The 14,647-nt window shown below is 40.9% G+C and overlaps 1 protein-coding gene across 3 annotated transcripts in view; it reads right to left on the bottom strand.

Moving 5' to 3' along the window:
- znf609b (zinc finger protein 609b) overlaps positions 1-14,647 on the bottom strand; it is a 90,121-nt gene that overhangs the window by 23,509 nt on the left and 51,965 nt on the right. For all 3 annotated transcript variants that reach the window (XM_086106571.1, XM_086106569.1, XM_086106570.1), the window contains exon 3: positions 2,128-2,353. In XM_086106571.1, the coding sequence (XP_085962697.1) occupies positions 2,128-2,353 (226 nt within the window). The remainder of the gene's footprint in view (positions 1-2,127; positions 2,354-14,647) is intronic.

The raw sequence follows: 14,647 nt of genomic DNA, 5'->3' as shown, positions 1-14,647 counted from the left end.
GCAGAAAAGAAAAAGGATGTGTCAAGACAGCCCTGGGCTGGAAGAAAAATCACAAGTGGTAAAGGAGGTGGCCTCGATGGAAACAACTCATTTTTGGACTTCATAACGGAGGATGATCTGTTGATGCCTTACCGTGTGTGGGGGTATTCACTGGCTATGTGTTGGGAGGCAAAGGGGGAAATTATTTGTCTCACCTTTTTAAAAATGTCTTCAATAAATAGTGGAGTGCAGAATACTGCCTAACACACAGGAAGTGTTTTACAGATTTGTTCATTTCATTTTCAAGACTTTGTCCCCAATGATCGAACACATGGAATGCTTCCCGAAGAAAAAATATTGGAATTGTAAATCGGAGCATGCAGCTCAGCTATGTCATTGATGAATAAATTCATTCACAGTACAAGAAGCATGCAAGCCAAATGCAACAACAGTTCTTGTTGAGGACTGAGCACAGAACGAGTTGGCCCAGTTTGTAGCTGTACAAGGTACGCACTTATTTATTCTTAGTTCCGAACTCATTCAAGCCAATTGAGCAAATAAACCAAACGTTGCCCAGTTTACACCTCTCCAAAAGGTGCTCCCCACTCACTTCCCAGTTGCTTCTGTAGCCTGCTAACATGCACTGTTTACACATGACAACAAAATGGTGACATAATGGGAGCTGGGGTTTGTTTGGAAGCGGCACCTTTTATTCATTAAATTCAGTGACCGTTTTGACAAAATCTTGATCCCAAAGGGAATATTTTTTGCGAATTTAATGATGTTAAATTACTCATTTAGTGTGAGTTGCTTTAAAAGGGACAATTTTTCCAAGTTTAGAATAATGTCACTGTCATTCGTTTTTTTCTTTTATTGATGGGGGAATAAAAGTGATTAAAATCGACAATCAGATTTTTTCAGGGGGGAAAGGGTGGGTTGAGGATTTTATTTCAAGATCATATCACCCAGTCAGGACATCTTATGTGTTACAAAGAGCATCTGAAATGATAATGAAGGACAACAGGGCATCCTCTTCTCGCATCGACACTTACATGTCGCAGTCAAGTAGCACTGTATCAGACTTAGCCATTATTGATTCAGGATTTCTTTGCCTTCTGATCTAATTTCAACAAAAGTCTGCATATAATCTTTTTGATGAACTGACCCTAATGGCACTAAAGTTCATTAAAAATCCGACCAAAACCCGACTCTTTCAGCTCTCTCGGTCCAATTGTTTGGTGCGCACCAGGGTTAGAATGACGTATTCACCCTTGTTAAAAAAAAAACACACTAAAAAGAAATTGCAACCAAATTCATTTGAAAGGAACTAAAGCTGTGAAATGTGAGCCCATTATGAAGAAAATGCTGAAAACAAGAGTGGCAAGCTATGTCCTCTCATTCAACATCAGTGTCTGACCTCACCAATGTTCTCCTCGATGAATAAACCCCATTTCCCACTGACACACTCTAAAACTTTGTTGAAAGCCTTCCAAGGAGTGTAAAACCTTCCATAGCTGGAATTTCTTTTTTTTTTTCACATCACGCCTTCACACCTTTGTTGTTATTGTAAAGATGCAAGCAATTCAAATTCAGGTCCTTAGCACGTGAAATAATTTTTTTATTGGTGCATAAGAGGCAGCCATGGGCCAGACAGCAATAATTCTTTTTTTTCGGATATCTTTTTTTTTTAAATAACCAGGACTTTTGCTTTTAACACGCTATTTCAAGCAACTGTATTGTGACACAAACATAAAAATGTGCTGAATCGACGTGCCAAACTAAATTGAGCAGGCCAGTGTTTGTAGAGAAAAAACACTGACACTCACAGCACAGGTTTTATAGCTTGAGACAATCCCAGGCTCATTTTTCAACAGACTGGCCAGCACTTAAAAACCGGAATTGCTCCAAGTCTCTCGATTCCAATGGTTCCCAGCCGCACAATATCTCAAAATATGAGGTTGTTTCATTTTCGACTCACCAAAATGATGTTGAACAAGAGCACCGCTGAGTCACAAAAACATTTGCACCGACACAAATCATTATCAAAAAACAAAAACTATTTTTAAATAACTCAAGACACATGGAATCTTTACTCATTATCACACCACACCAAATTTGTTTCTCGCCGTGATACAAAGGTGCACTTACCGTCTTCGGTTTCCTGCCACACAATGCCTTCCAGATTGACACTTGTACCGGGTTCACAGGGTCCTAAGCACTCGGGTTCCGTGGATAGGGCCACATCGGATGTGTTCACTGCTACTGAACGTGTACGCACCATTATCTGTTCACATGGCGAGGCAATCTCATTGTTGCCTACTGCAGCCAAAAGATGCAGAGAGGGAGGGACTGGTGTTGAGACAGGCGATTCCATCTGCAAGGGGGGGGAAAGACATCGTGTTTAGAGCAACCAGGGACCCGTGAGAAAATGATGAACCATGATGTAAACACATCCAGAGATCATGCTTCGATATACCCAAGGAATGCCACAGTTAGCGGATGTGAAAATTGTGCATGGATGACACTGTGGTATGTAATGTGGTTAGTAATGAGGAGTTAAAGCGGCAATATCATCCAACTATAGAGCTGAATAGCATTAAGAGGAGGCCGAGATTGCCTTTGTAATGCAGGTTTGGTCCAATACGCCTTCCCTGACACACAGGCGAGTGTGACCCATGCCAGCAGTTATCTTGCAGAGTGATCACTCATTAAATCCCTCACTTAAAACGCTAGTTGTGGTGAGGCCGCTGGGTGCACAGTGTCAGGAATTGATTCCACCTGCTCTGACACTGTGACAGCAATGAAGAGACAGTCGGCCTACGTGGAGAAGGAAAAGGACAGGAAGGGAGGAGCGAGTCATCGGGGAGCAACTGATGGAGTGCACTGGCGCTAGTCAAGTGTGTGGGTGGAGGGAAGCGAAACAGGAAGACAAGTGGTGATTTAACAGCTAGAGTGACACGAGGCTGGGGATACAATGAGACCATTTTTTTTTTCCAGACAGAGTAAGTACACAACTATTTTGAGCACACGCCAATAATGAGTACCGATACTTGAATATGCGCGATCACTGTTTTTCCCCAACGATATTATTACCCATAACTTCCTGCTTCTCCAAACACACACACACAAACACACACACACACACACACACACACACACACACACACACACACACACACACACACACACACACACACACACACACACACACACACACACACACACAGCCAGATTTCAGAGCCAAGCCCAATGACATCTTAATGACTGTGGAACAGTTTCTGATGCATTATGTGGAGCGATGAGTTTATGAGACAAGAAATCCTGCCAGATGAGAGCTCTGTGGCACTGGTCCACCAAATAATATTCACCCCAAGCAATCTCTCTTGAAAATAAGGAGAACAAATACATTTTGCTATACCATTGATTTTGCTCTTTATCAGAATAGTTTGTGATCAAGTATGGGTTCTGAATCAGCACTACAATCCAAAACAAGGTCAGAAAGTTAACTTCTGAATGGGTTATAAAAGCAAAAGAAAAGGGAGAAAAAAAACAGCCTTCATTGTTGCTGCAAGGAAAAGCGGGCCAAAATGCCTTCACAGAGATGTAAACGACTCATTACCAGTTATAGAAAATGCTTCATGTCAAGTGTTGCTGCTGAGGGTGGCCCAACCTGTTGTGAGGTTTAGGGGGCTTTTTCAGACAGAGCCAAGTAGTTTAGAATAGTTTCTTTTTCCTTCATAAACAAGATGACCATTACAAATCTGTATTTTTACTTGCCGCAGCTTTGCCTGATATTTAAATTCCTTTGCTGATCTTTGAAGAGAAGAGGGGACAATACTTCACGGCACTGTAGTTAATTTCCGTTCTGTTATTCAATTATTTCACACAGATTTTGTTCACAGATTTGATGTGATGCAAAGGACTAAAGCTAACGCAAGGATCCACAAACTCATGCAAAATGCCAAGCAATCTTCCCTTTTCACAAGTTCATTTTAAAAACTTCCCCAAACCACATTGCCCGAGTGTCACACCAACACGTTCTTATTGAAACCCAAACCATCGACTCACACTGGCAAGAGTAATATTTAACTGACTTACAAAGAGCCAGTGAACTTTGTGTTGTTAGTGTGCAAACCACATTGTATTGGAAGAAAAACATGGGCTCTACATTGACTATAATTACACTATAACCTGCCCACAGCGGCCCAATGTCGGCCCCGTTAACTTCAGATTTATTTCGTTCATTACTCTGAAGACTCAGAAATGGATCGTGGACATTGATGTGGGCTACAAAACAATGATTTCTAAAAATTGTAACTTGTCAACTTTCTACTGGAGCAAATTTAATGAAGCAATGCTAACTAATCATGCTGAATAGCTTGGACCTGACCGATTCATCTGCCTTCTGAATAAAGTGTGTGATTTTAGCCCTTCGACATTGGTATAAAAAATAAAAATAAATAAAAAAATCATGTGTACATTTGCTGATGTGCCATGTTTGTTTGTCCCTTTCATTTACCCGAACCATTTACAATGCAGTACACATCTACTCATTTACTAAAATAAAACCATAGTAAAACTTTGACTTCTTTATGATGCGTGACATGTATCAGTTAAATACAGTCCCTTTGATGGTCCTGTTACCAATAACTCATGAATTTGGAATTCCCGCGGTGAGCATTACAACTCGCGTGGAGGATTTGAGTGAGATGTCACTCACTATTTTACACACAATCTAAAGTCATGGTTTGCTTGGAGGAGAAAAACAATAACACAAAATGTATAAATGTCTATAAATGTGGCACAATCAATGAACTCCAGGTAAAACAAAACAAAAACAGTCCAAAAGTACTGGCACCGCAAAGGCCCGTGTTGTTTTATTTTTTATTTAATACTTAAGATATTTGGGTTTCAGATGAAAAGGTGAATATGAGACCTCAGTTCTGAATTGCAGCTGAGATGTCATGCTTTTTACAACTCAGGACAAAGAAACAATTGTTGGTACCCACCCAAGTGAGCACAAGTATTACAAGAGACGTTATTAAATGAATGCCATTCACGATTTGGTGAAATAACCAGAACTTGCAATGAGAGCATCAATCCAGCGACCCACACTATTGCATTCTCCATTTGAAATACTTTTGCAGGCCTTTACTGCAGCCTCTTTCACTTTTTTTTTTCCTGGTGGTTTATCTCTTCAGTCACTTCTTCAGAAGCTCAAATGCGGGCTGGGCTCTCTTGGGTTGAGGGTAAGTGATTTACTTGGCCAGTCTAAGACCTTCCACTTTTTACCACTGATGAATCAATAAAGGCTAGTGAGCCCGTTCCATAAGCAGAAGCCATGAAAGCCCAAGCCATGACGTTTCCTCGACCATGCTTCAAAGATAAGCTTGTATGTTTTGGATCCTAAGCAGATCCTTTCTTTCTCGATACTTTGGCCTCTCCATCACTTTGGTCGAGGTTAATCTTCATCCCATCAGTCCAAAACCTTTGTGGCTCATCACGACTTCAAGATCCAATCTGATCTTCAGATTATTTTTCCTGATGAGTGGTTTGTATCCTGTGTTTCTTTTCTCTGTCTTGTTCGAAGAATAGATTTTGATATTTTCACCTCTGCCCTGTGGAGGTTGGCAGTAAGGCCACCGGTGTTAAGTCACAGCTCTGTCATCAACGCTTCTGTCATCAACTGCTATGGATACCCTTGGCCGCCCTGTTTGATGTCTGTTGCTCAGTAACTGGTACTTTTTTTTTCAAGACATTCCAAATGTTTTATTGGTTATGCCCAATGTTTGTGTAATACATCTGATCGATTTTTCCTCTTATCTCGACTTCAAAAGTTGTTGAGCTTCTCCCATAGATAGCTCTCTGGTCTTCATGTTCACGGAACGGCAAATGCAGTTTCCATAGGTGAAACAAAGCCAAAAACAAGAACTATGTAATGATTAAGCATCCAATCGATCCAAAAGGCATCACCTGAGAAACTACAAATGCTCGTCAGTCATATGTTCCAGTACTTTTGCGTCAAACAAAAGGTGCTCTGTCCTGTTGTTTAATCTAGATGTAAATGTCATGAAATTAAAACTGGGCTTCTGAACTTTTGTCTCATCTTCACCTTTTGATCTGAAACCCAAATGTCTGACAAAAACAAAGGGACTGTATATGACAATAATTAATTTCATGATAGCTTCAATAATTCAATGCATTGTGCCATGCAATGCACGCTGGGAAACGAGGGGCTAACCCTCACCCTTATTGCCATCAAAATGAAAACTAGGTCGATAATACAAGCTGGGTGAGGTTAAAGCTCGTACTGGCAAGATCCATGTTCATGGATGGCACATCACAAAACCCAAAATATCAAAGAAGGATGTTTTGGTATTGAAAATGGGTTAAGAAATGAGAAAAATGTTTTCAATATACATGCCTTGCCTTTGATAAGAATTTGTCTGCCACTCCTCACAGGTGCCCAAATGAATGGGTTAGCTGACAATTAACTCATTCAATACCAGCCAATTCTGGACCAAGTCTGAAAAGACATTTAAAAACGTCTTTGGGAGTGAATGAGTTAATATCATCAAATTAATCAACAACTGTTTTGAAAAATGATTAATCATTTAGATCCATTGTCCATCTTAAAATAGTCAGGGAATGTTTGAACCTGTCGAAACATTTAAAAAAAAAAGCTGACAGCTGTATGTCCCTGATATGGTATATAATGCTTGCTAAATTTTGGCCACAATCTTTCACTATTTCACTCATGTGAAATTATAAATATGGTTAAGTATTGTTATAAAACACAATGCATACATATAACGATGGTAAGCAGTGCACTTCCCAGCATGACTTGATTCGGCGAGTGAAGATGGATTTATCCATGCTGGCGTTGGACAATGGGGGGCTGTGTGCTCAACTTCGCCGCACCGATGGCTGATAGGGAGGTGTCCCTGGCTGGCGGCTTCCTTCATTTCAAACATCGGTGTGGGGACTTTTGGACCATTGCCCGGTGCCAGCACAGAGAAGTCCATCTCCCAAAGCAATATCAAAGTTTGCAAGCAAGTGGTTACAATATACTTCATAAACTGCATTTGGGTGGCTTGGTGGCAGGCGGCAGCACATACAGGGCCGAATCCACAAAGAATGAACTGCGGCCGCTGATAGCGCTTTAAATTGCTCTTCGTTTGCACCCGCAGTTTGCTACGTCTTAAATAGTCGTATTCACAAAGGATAGCGGGCGATTGACATAGTAGCGCAAAAACGTACACAAAGCTTGACAGCTGAGTGCAATTTGCACCTGTTTCCCCCCGACTGCACACATGGCAAAGTATAAATGCAGGCTTTGCACCGAGAGCACAGTGGCAGAACAATAGTAGTTAAGAAGAGACCCTTTCAGTCACAACTCAAACTGCACCTGTTTAATACCAACGACTCAACCTGTCAATTTGATCTGCCCCCTTTTTTTAAATTCAATATATTTCTCTCATTCAATTTTTTTCGGTGTGTGTATTAAACGTAATGTAACATTGCACGGTGTCCTTGAGTGCCAAGAAAGGTCTTCAAAATAAAATGCATGAGGCTTGTATTTATTATTATTATTATAATTCTTATGACAGTAATCCTTCGCCACTTCGCACTTCATGTCTTGCGGCTTCGTGGTTTGCGTTTTTTTTTTACTGTATTCATTAAAAAAAAAAACTACAAAAAAATTGAAATGAAAAAAAATACAGCCATATTGACAGCCATATTGCAGAAAGATGCGTATTTTCAGGTTGTTGTGCAACCTCCATGCGGAACGACTCGAACACTTTGGACATGCCTTTACTGGACTGTACATGCCCATTCAAACAAGACGTGTGATTGTTTCCCGGCGTGACATTGACTAAAGACAGTGCGAGTGGATTTATCCCGTGAGCTGATCAGCTGCGCATCATCGCAGTCTTACCGAGCCCCTTCCCTTGTTGTGTCTCACATACTGTTTTTGTGCGTTGTGTTCGTAATCACTTTGTTTGATTCGTTAAGCTGTGTTCCAACCCATTGCCGCCGCCGAAGCAATGCGCTCGTTCCTCCACGGGGATCGCAGCATCAACGGGGACACATTGCTTCAACGGCAGCGGCAGGGGGCTGGTTCGCAGCCTTGACCGGGTCGGGGAACCTTATTTTGGAAGTTTCCCGACCCGGCCAGGTGTTTAAATTTTTCTTTAAATTTTATTTATTTATTTATTTGCACACGTCACAAGGTGTCGGCTCAGACGAAGGCTGAAGTGACAGCTGAAACTGTCAGCTTGGTAAGAGTTGTTTTCTTCACCACCCCCCCCCCACCCCCGCCCAAAAAAAAGAAATGTCTCTGTTAAAAAAAGAACCTTGAAACCAATTTCAACTAATAAGAAGATAAAATGAACGTCACAGCGCTACCCATCATGTTTTTCCTTATATATAAAAACCTCAGCGACAGCGCCTCTAACAGCAGTCTCCCATGAACCAAAAGTCTGTACGAGTCAGGTAAGAGCCGCCTTCTATGCCACCATCACAAGCCCTTCGCCTCTCTCAAAAGGCAATGTTGATGCATGTTAACCACAGTATACGGTTTTACAAGTAAAGATTTACCGGTAAGTAAATATGTGTACTGTTGTAATCTTTGTGTCAAATATGTAAAGTATAAATACTGCTTACATATTTCATATATTCTTTACATATTTCAAACATGCTGTTACCCACATACACGAAAATTCCTGTGGGTGAGTGGGCTTGGGGGGCAAATCCTACCTAGCAGTTTACAAATGTAGACTAAAATAAAACAACATAGTCAACTACAGAGAAATGGACCAATCAGGCATAAGAAATATGCCTTACAATGGTAACATGATCCGACATATGCCGTTAGCATCATTGCTAATTGCAAATGTGACTGCTCAAAAGATGACACGATGGATTGCTGCTTTCATCCGATGTTTCATCGTGATGAGCGACTAAACTGCTAATTCATTGGTCATAATGGGCAGGCTGGGCTCACATGTTCATGCTTTCCACTTGATCACTTGGTTGCTACTTGTTCAATTGATTCAACAGTTTTCTTGTATTGCCTTGTTTTTGATGACATGCCATGAACAAAAACTTCTTTCTCCATGTCGCTCGGGCGATCCCACGATGAAAGGAACTTCTCTTGCCCAAATGGCTTCATCATCGGAAGTCACGGCAGCCCATCAGCTGCGCGTTAAGCTGTAAGTTTAGCTAATTTGTTGCTCTTACTTTCTGTTTCCTGATTCTTTATTTATTCATATTTCTTCATTTTTTGGTGGATTCTGTTTATTTCAAACCATGAGAAGGGGGACTCCGATTGGCAAGAGTCGAGCACATTTCCATCACGTCTGATGGGAGTAAATTTGCTCACAGCTTGCAGGTCTGTCTTTGTGCAGCCTGGTCGCAAATGGGCAGTGGTCCAGTACCGGTCCGCGGACTGACAGTTGGGGACCCCTGATTTGTGCTCCTCAAACTGTGTGTGGCTATTAGTGCTGGTGTGAGTAAATTAGAAATTGTTTATCAATGAGGTTCATTTCCATAGAGGTAGGCAATTTCTCTACTAAATATTTGCATATCACCTCGTTTAAACATGCGCTAACACCACCAGCACACCGACACGGATTTTGCTTCATTAGTGACGGATTTCACCATCTGTGCGTGAGCTAAACACACAGACCTACAGGAGTTATTGGACATAATGTCGTCGTTTTTTGTGGTACCCCCAAGTGTTCGAACTGAGACACTACAGTTGGATAAAGCGTGCCTTTAGAAGATGATGACCAATTTGTGTTTGTAAAACCCTGGTTAAATAGTAGGTATTACGAAACGTTACTTGTAGCCCTGCTGTATTCAATTTAAATATTTGTGCAGCACTCTATTCCTTGTACTGTAAACATATACTGATTAGGACTTTCTGGCAACTGGATGTTTGCGTTTTATTTCATTTTGCTTTTTAAAATTCAGTTTGTGTGTTCTACAGAAAACATGGATGTTTCGAACAAATCGAACGTTTCCTTTAACTTCATTTAGTTTTAAGGAAAATACTATATTTGGAGATAAAGGACAAAAAATAAATTTTATAGATTACATATGTTTTTAATTCATCAGCCAAATACTCTGTAATCAGTATTTTTCTTTGCGACAAAAATACTGATTGGAATCGGCATCAACTTCAAAACATCCACACATGTTGGTCTTCAGTGCAAACTTGCAGATGCCTTGCTGTAACACACACCCTTTAGTACACACGAGTTGTTAACCCTTGACTTTTGAAACATTCCTGAAATACAGGACAGACTTCCAAAAGTCAAGTCTGTATCATAGGCCCTCGTTCCAATGTAATATCCCTGTTAGATACAAAACACATGTTGTTATCAATGAATGCCATTGTCATGGTTGCATAGTCACACAAGACTGCTGTCACAGGTCGGAGAGAATCATCTCTGCAACACCAGTTATTTACACATCACTGCTGAACCTTGGCATGTTTGCTGGTGCTTAACATGAGGGAGACAGAACACTGTTTGTTTTCATCACTTTCTCGCGATAATTTCTTGCCACCCACTTTTTCCTGCCTGTCCATCCGTCCGTCCGTCCGTCCCTCGCTCTTGTTTTAAACACACATTGCAGATCTAAATGCAGGTTGCAAAAATAAATGTGAGGTGGAGCTAAGTGGTGTCCAGCATGCACATTATTTGTGGACTGCCACACACATTTACTTATGGTAATAACAACTGCAGATTTGGAACCTTTGTGGAGCATGTAAAAGTACCCCACATTGCTTCAGTTCCCTGGGATTAAACTGCAATATCCCCCAACTCCACAAAGTTAGAAAGGTGCTCCTCAAATGAAGTCAGTGATTTGCCAAACAACAAGGGGCGCGGCCATGCTGGAGCCTATCCCGGCTGTCTTCGGGCAGTAGGCGGGCAGACACCCTGAACTGTTTGCCAGCAAATCGCAGGACGCACAAAGACAAACACCCATTCGTGCTCACAATCACACCTAGGGAGAATTTAAAGTCTTCCATTAACGTGCCATGCATGCTTCTGGAGTGTGGGAGGAAACGGAGTACCCGGAGAAAACCCAGACAGGCACAGGGAGAACAGGCAAACTCCAGACATGAAGGCCGGAGCCGGAATCCAACCCTTCACCTCTGCACTTTGAGGCATGCGTGCTAACCAGTCTATCGCTGTGCCACATTTACATACACATACACACACACATATACAGTATACAGTCAAACCTCGGTTTTCGAACGTCTCGGTTCTCGTCCAATTCAGTTTTCGACCAAAAATTTCGAGTTTTTTATGCCTCGGATGACGAACAAATTTCGGTTCTCGAACAAACTGAGTGCACTTGAATGCACCACTTGACTCCTCTCGTCTTCCTTACACGAGAAAATGACGCTTCCTCGGGTAGACGAGGAAGTGACGCTTCCTTGTGTCGCTTTCCATTGTGAGCAGACGTGCTCAATAAACTTTTTTTTTTTTTTTAAAAAGAGCATGGTTTCGGTTTTTGAACAATTTCGTTTTTCGAACAGCCTTCTGGAACGGATTATGAACGAAAACCGAGGTTTGACTATATATATATATATATATATATATATATATATATATGTATATATATATACACACACACACCTATATTTCTCAGTATTGTATGTAAAATATATCAACAACAAAAATGTAAAATATATCACAAATACATACACAATAGATTTCTTTTGATAGCGGCGTGGACCCGCAGCGGCTCCTCTTGTTTTATGTTGAGAGGGAAGAAATTTCATCTGTGCTGTATATTACATGTTACACATACAGTACATTTGACAATAAAGTTTTATCTAATCCAATCCAATACATGGTGCCAGTACAGTACCGCTTCTGACAGAGGCACACAACCTGGCTCACGGGCCACCACTTGTAAAGACTTAATGCTGTTTTGACATGGTTTCTCATTCAATACAGTACGATGAGAAAGTGCGTCTAAGCATTGGACTAATTGTGTACGGTGCTCGGGAAACGAAGCGTAGCCTTACGATATTCATTCCATAGATGCCAAGTATAAAGATGTTTATAATGACTTTTAGTATAGTGAATAAACATGAAAGCTCCTTCATGCCTATCTTATGAGATATGAGATCTCCTTGTCGAGGTTATATAAGGCAACCCCTGTGAAGACATTTGCAAATGCTAATAAAAGAACAAACATTAGTCAAGGGATGTCTCTTCTAGCAGCAAGCAAGATGGGAAGTAAAAGTGATGGGGGAGAAAAAGATACATCCATACACAGCACAAAAGACCAAAGGGCAAAATCAAGGTAAGTGGAGACCCCCAGGCTGCCCAGTTACGATGCGGTCAATGTGACCTGTAAAACATAAAATAACTCCTACTCCTGCAACACCATGTTGGCTATCAATGTCATACAAAAGTCAATGGACTAACTCGACAAGCCCAAATTGGATTAGCTAGTCAGATACTTAAGTGAGCTGAGATTCATAAATAATCATTCTATTGTAAAAAACATGATTAGCTGTGGCTGTGATTGGTCTTGTGGTTCACAAAGAACACGTTCAGGCAGCGAACACTCAATGCCCCATTTAGAGAGTCATAATTGATTGGCGACCAGTCATCTGCCACTGCTCTAGCTGGCCTGAGAGCTACAAACACTTTTTCACCATGACGTGCAGCTGACAGCAGCCTGGTGGTCGTCTCGGTTTATGAGCCTGTCCGATCGGAATCCTTGTGGTGTTGTTTGTATCACAAGCCTCAGTAATCCTCGAGCTGCCAACACAGTTAAATACTGGGTATAAAAATAGTCGTGTTGCTGTCAAGAGTGCACACAAATGCCATTGAAAGATGTGAATATCATATTCAGTATAGCAGCACTGAAGTATGTTTTTCACTTGGAGGGTTGACCGACTTCATTTTTTTGTTCAGTTAATTTGTTTGTGTATTTATTTGTTTTGTCTGTCATCATTGATAATATATAACAGGGGTATCAAACTCAGTTTTGCCATAGGCGATATGATCATTTGGGTTTCCTTTGGACGGCCGTTATGGCTGTGAAATCAAATGTATGATCGCCTCATAATACGTCGACAGTACAACAAATTGATGAATAACACATTTTGAAATTGGTAAAAACAGTTTGTTGAAATATGATTCAATTTATTTTAAAGGGGGGGATTGATAACAAAACACTGCAATATTTCAACGTTTTTAAAAGTAAAAGACAATTTTTAATTTAATGCACATGGTTTGCTTATGTGAGCCTCATCAAATGATGAGGCGGGCCGGATCTGGCATATGTAGTTGCTATGTTGTCCATCCATTCAACCATTCATCTTCTTCAAGGAATCTTGTTTCAAAAACCAATTCAATATTGACAGAATTGTTTTGTATATATTTTTTGATCCCTTCAAACCATATATTCGGTTTTGTTGCTATTAAGGGACAATTTATTCACAATTAACTCTCCTCCATGCTTGATTTCAGTCTGGGAACAAAACTCCATGATGTTATAAATACATCTTTCAGCAGTATCCATTTTAAATGTCCACGCATAGTTTGTGATGCTTCGTAAGGTTCAGAGCCACATATTGCAAAGAAAACTGAAGGGCCCTTGATGTCCAAACTTCCACCAGGTCTGTGTATTATTACTGCCTCAGGCAGAACTTTGAACACGCTTAAATAACAGTCAAGCGTCAAGAGTTAATCATTTGCAAAAAGGCAGTTGGATCTTTACGCTGCATTGAATTCAAAATGTCCTTTTTTTTCTCTTTCTTTTAACGCTTGCACTGTTGCATAGAAATGGAAGGCAAAAGGCTCCGTGGTTGACTGACCCAACACTCGGGAGGTGGTTTGGTATACTTTCCACTTGCCCTGGTTCAAAATGACCTTGCCGACCTAATTCTTTCCTCTTCCTGGCTCAGCGTGTTGCCTTCAAGCAATGCCTGGCATTGTTTGTAAAATAAAAGAGGGGGTTGGGTTTTAAGTGCATTCGAGTGGGTAGAGCTGGAAGGTTTGCTGACAACGTAAACATAATTTATAGGGTATTTACTGGAAAACAAAACACCGCAAGCCAGCAAAACAAACAACTCATTTATTTTGTATTCAATCTTAGGGACAAAATGTTTTCGTCACAGTTAATAAACGAACCGTAAAAGAATAAAAACATTGGTTCCGATCAAACAGATGTGAGCATTTTATTCACAGGATTCTACTCTGCACTCTTGGTATCCCCTCTTTGTCCATTCCTCTTCATCAAACTCTGATCACAGTTCACTTGAAAACAACAATGAGCTACATTCTTGTCAAGGTCATGCACTCGCGTCAAACATGGAGGGAGGCTGTGCTGAGAGAAGAAATCCAGATAAACTGAGCTGAGCCCACATGGATTTCTTTCTTGTCAGCCCGTTCTGCAGTCCTAAATGTTATCTAACAGCAAAGGGAAACCAGGCAAGAAATTGAGAGGCTGTCATCATTGACACCAACAACTTTAACACACACACACACACACACACACACACACGCACACACACATACATACACAAAGAGAGAGAGAGAGAGAGAGAGAGAGAGAGAGAGAGAGAGAGAGAGAGAGAGAGAGAGAGAGAGAGAGAGAGAGAGAGAGAGAGAGAGAGAGAGAGAGAGTG

The sequence above is a fragment of the Hippocampus guttulatus genome, chromosome 3, assembly GCF_054856545.1.
Source record: "Hippocampus guttulatus isolate MCC_2025c chromosome 3, RoL_Hgut_1.0, whole genome shotgun sequence".
In the NCBI taxonomy this organism is placed as follows: domain Eukaryota; kingdom Metazoa; phylum Chordata; class Actinopteri; order Syngnathiformes; family Syngnathidae; genus Hippocampus; species Hippocampus guttulatus.
This window is presented reverse-complemented; position numbering and strand designations above follow the sequence as displayed.